The 2,834-nt window shown below is 28.4% G+C and overlaps 1 protein-coding gene across 1 annotated transcript; it reads left to right on the top strand.

Moving 5' to 3' along the window:
- The first annotated feature begins 851 nt into the window (after positions 1 to 851).
- On the top strand, positions 852 to 2,530 carry LOC112796885 (probable glutathione S-transferase). Its single transcript, XM_025839550.3, has 2 exons — positions 852 to 1,256; positions 1,921 to 2,530. Exons 1-2 carry the CDS (start codon positions 936 to 938, stop codon positions 2,272 to 2,274), a joined length of 675 nt encoding a protein of 224 aa, XP_025695335.1. The 5' UTR covers positions 852 to 935; the 3' UTR covers positions 2,275 to 2,530.
- Positions 2,531 to 2,834: the final 304 nt, after the last annotated feature.

The raw sequence follows: 2,834 nt of genomic DNA, 5'->3' as shown, positions 1-2,834 counted from the left end.
ATTTTTAATAAATAAATAAATATTACTAATTTATATGTGTAAATTTTAAAAAATATAAATACAAATTATATTAATTTATGCATATAAATTTTAATAAATATAACAAGTATAAATTATATATTTTTATATGTAAAATATTTATAAGTATACGTGTAGATAGTTATTAGCCATGTAATTACTCAAAAAATATTAACTAGAATTAACTCAAACATAAAATAAATATAAACGTGATGATATCATTATGATATCTTACGTAAACTTTAATGAATGAGACGAGTGACTTAAAAAAATTATTATGATATCAATTTTTTTTATTTAAACTGGTAGGAGAAGATATATAAATAGTTATATATTTAATATGTTTTATATAATAATTTTTTTAGAATTATATAAATTTTTTAATATTTTTTATTTGTCTTATATTATTTTATTTTTAAATTAATAAAGATCGAACTCTAATTTTTTTATAAAAATTCTGATAATATTTTTTTGTTGATAATTCTGATAATATATTATAATATTATTTTTCTTAAAATTTTGAATAATTATATCACTGAAAGATAATTAATCCGAAATACCAGTCAACTCCATTATTACGTACCATATTCTGGTCGATGTAATCTCTTACATCATTTCATATATTATCACCGAATTAATAATTAAGTATTCTCATGATTCATCTTTTATCTAATTTGTACATCAATTAATAATTATTATTAAAAGTTTCAACTTTCAACAGTAAAACAGTTTATTAAAATATAAAACGGAATGAATTTTAAATTCTATCGAAAGTAATACGTGTCATCACTACTTTTTTATCCTCCATTTTCCCCTTATAACTATTTTTTCTTCACTTTATAAAAGAAAACACACAATACCTTACTAGCAATCAAACATACATCATCAACTCTGAATATATTACCTAGCTATAATCAATGGCTGCAAATGGAGAAGAAGTGAAGCTCTTGGGGGTTGCAGCAAGCACATTTGTTTGCAGGGTGCAGCTGGGTCTCAATTTGAAGGGAGTTGAATACAAATTTGTGGAGCAAGATCTTGAGAACAAGAGTGAAGAGCTCCTAAAATATAATCCAATTCACAAGAAGGTACCTGTGCTTGTTCATAACGAGAGACCCATAAGTGAGTCCCTTGTGATTCTTGAGTACATCGATGACACTTGGAAAGTTAATCCTTTCTTGCCTGCTGAACCTTACCAGAGAGCAATGGCTCGTTTCTGGGCCAAGTTCATAGATGACAAGGTAATTCCAATCCAAATCTCCAATTTGTTTCCCTCCAATGTGGTTCTTTTAGATCCAATCCTTGACCCCAATTATGATTTACCAGTTTTTTTTAAGATATTACCTCTTCCAAAAATTTAAACTCAGATCAAGTTACAAATAAATGATAATGTCTTTTAATATACTCTTGACGTAATTTTTTTTTTGGGTTTTCAACATAGACTTCTTTTTATCTCTTCTATTTGCTTTTTACTTTTTTTTTTTTTTGGAAAAGTTTAGAAGGCAGCAACTTTTATGTTTTTTGATCAGCACTTAACTATTAAACGGAAAGTGCGTGATTTTTCACCATTAGATGTGATCTCACACCATTAAAAACACTATTGATGACCAATTGATAGTTACAAAATACCAAAGTTGCTGGCTCTAACATTTCTCTTTATTTTTAATAAGAATAACAAGGATAAGATTTTTCGGTTATAAAATTTCTGATACAATGTCATAAAATAATTTTTCGATAAAAAAAATACTTGAGGTATATCTCTGAATTGTTTCAACAATTCTTTTAAATAACTTTATTTATTTTTACAAAATTGAAATATATGTTAATATGAATGATGGCTATTAGCGATGCTCCTGATTAAGAGGTAAAAAAAGACTAATAAATACTTTAAATTTGTAAAATCAGGTTTTGCTTGCATCATGGACATCTGTTTTTTCCAATGATGAGAAAGAACGTGAGAAGAATATTAGAGAATCAGATGAGGCACTGAAGTTTCTTGAGGATGAGCTGAAGGGAAAGTTTTTCGGAGGAGAGGAGATTGGGTTTGTGGACATTGCTGCTGTTTATATTGCATTTTGGGTCCCTCTGATTCAAGACATTGGAGGACTGCAATTGTTGACCAATGAGAAATTTCCCAAACTTTATAATTGGAGCCAAGAATTTCTCAACCATCCAATTGTCAAAGAAACTATGCCTCCTAGAGACCCACTATTTGCCTTCTTCAAAGCTCGCTATGATAATCTTATTGCTTCGGAGTAAACTAATAATATGTAGTAAAATTCTAAGTCTTTGAAAAAAATTATATGAACTTTTTTTCTGTTATTTTGGAAAATCTATTGTAATCTAGGATATTTCGTAGTGCATTACTAGGAACGTTGGATCAAGCAACTCTTGTATAAGTGCATTTTGCTTGATGAGCTTAATTTGACTACTTTTCCATTGTAAAGCAAACTGAATCTTCCTATTTTGAATTATGAAAGAGGAACTGAATCAACAATTGGAAATTTGGAACCCACCAACCATCCTAACACCAGTTTAATGAAAACCTTTTTCCCTTCAATGAAAATTATTTGTTATAGTCTCAGTGAGTTATCAACAGCGTGAGATTTTTGTCTACGTTGTTGTTAGTGACTGAACAAAGAGTCCCCAAAATTCAGAGCAACAAACAAGCACAAATAATTTTGATGGGAAAATTTGTAAACAGAAAGAAAATTACAAGTGGGTCAGGGAGTAATTACAACAGAATTTGATCTAAGCTGCATGCATAAAAAAAATAAAGGATGTTATATTCTCATTACACCTATGTGCAACACTCGGTC

The sequence above is a fragment of the Arachis hypogaea genome, chromosome 4 (assembly GCF_003086295.3).
Source record: "Arachis hypogaea cultivar Tifrunner chromosome 4, arahy.Tifrunner.gnm2.J5K5, whole genome shotgun sequence".
In the NCBI taxonomy this organism is placed as follows: Eukaryota; Viridiplantae; Streptophyta; class Magnoliopsida; order Fabales; family Fabaceae; genus Arachis; species Arachis hypogaea.
Note: the sequence above shows the minus strand (reverse complement) of the source record. Positions and strands in the feature narration are given on the sequence as shown.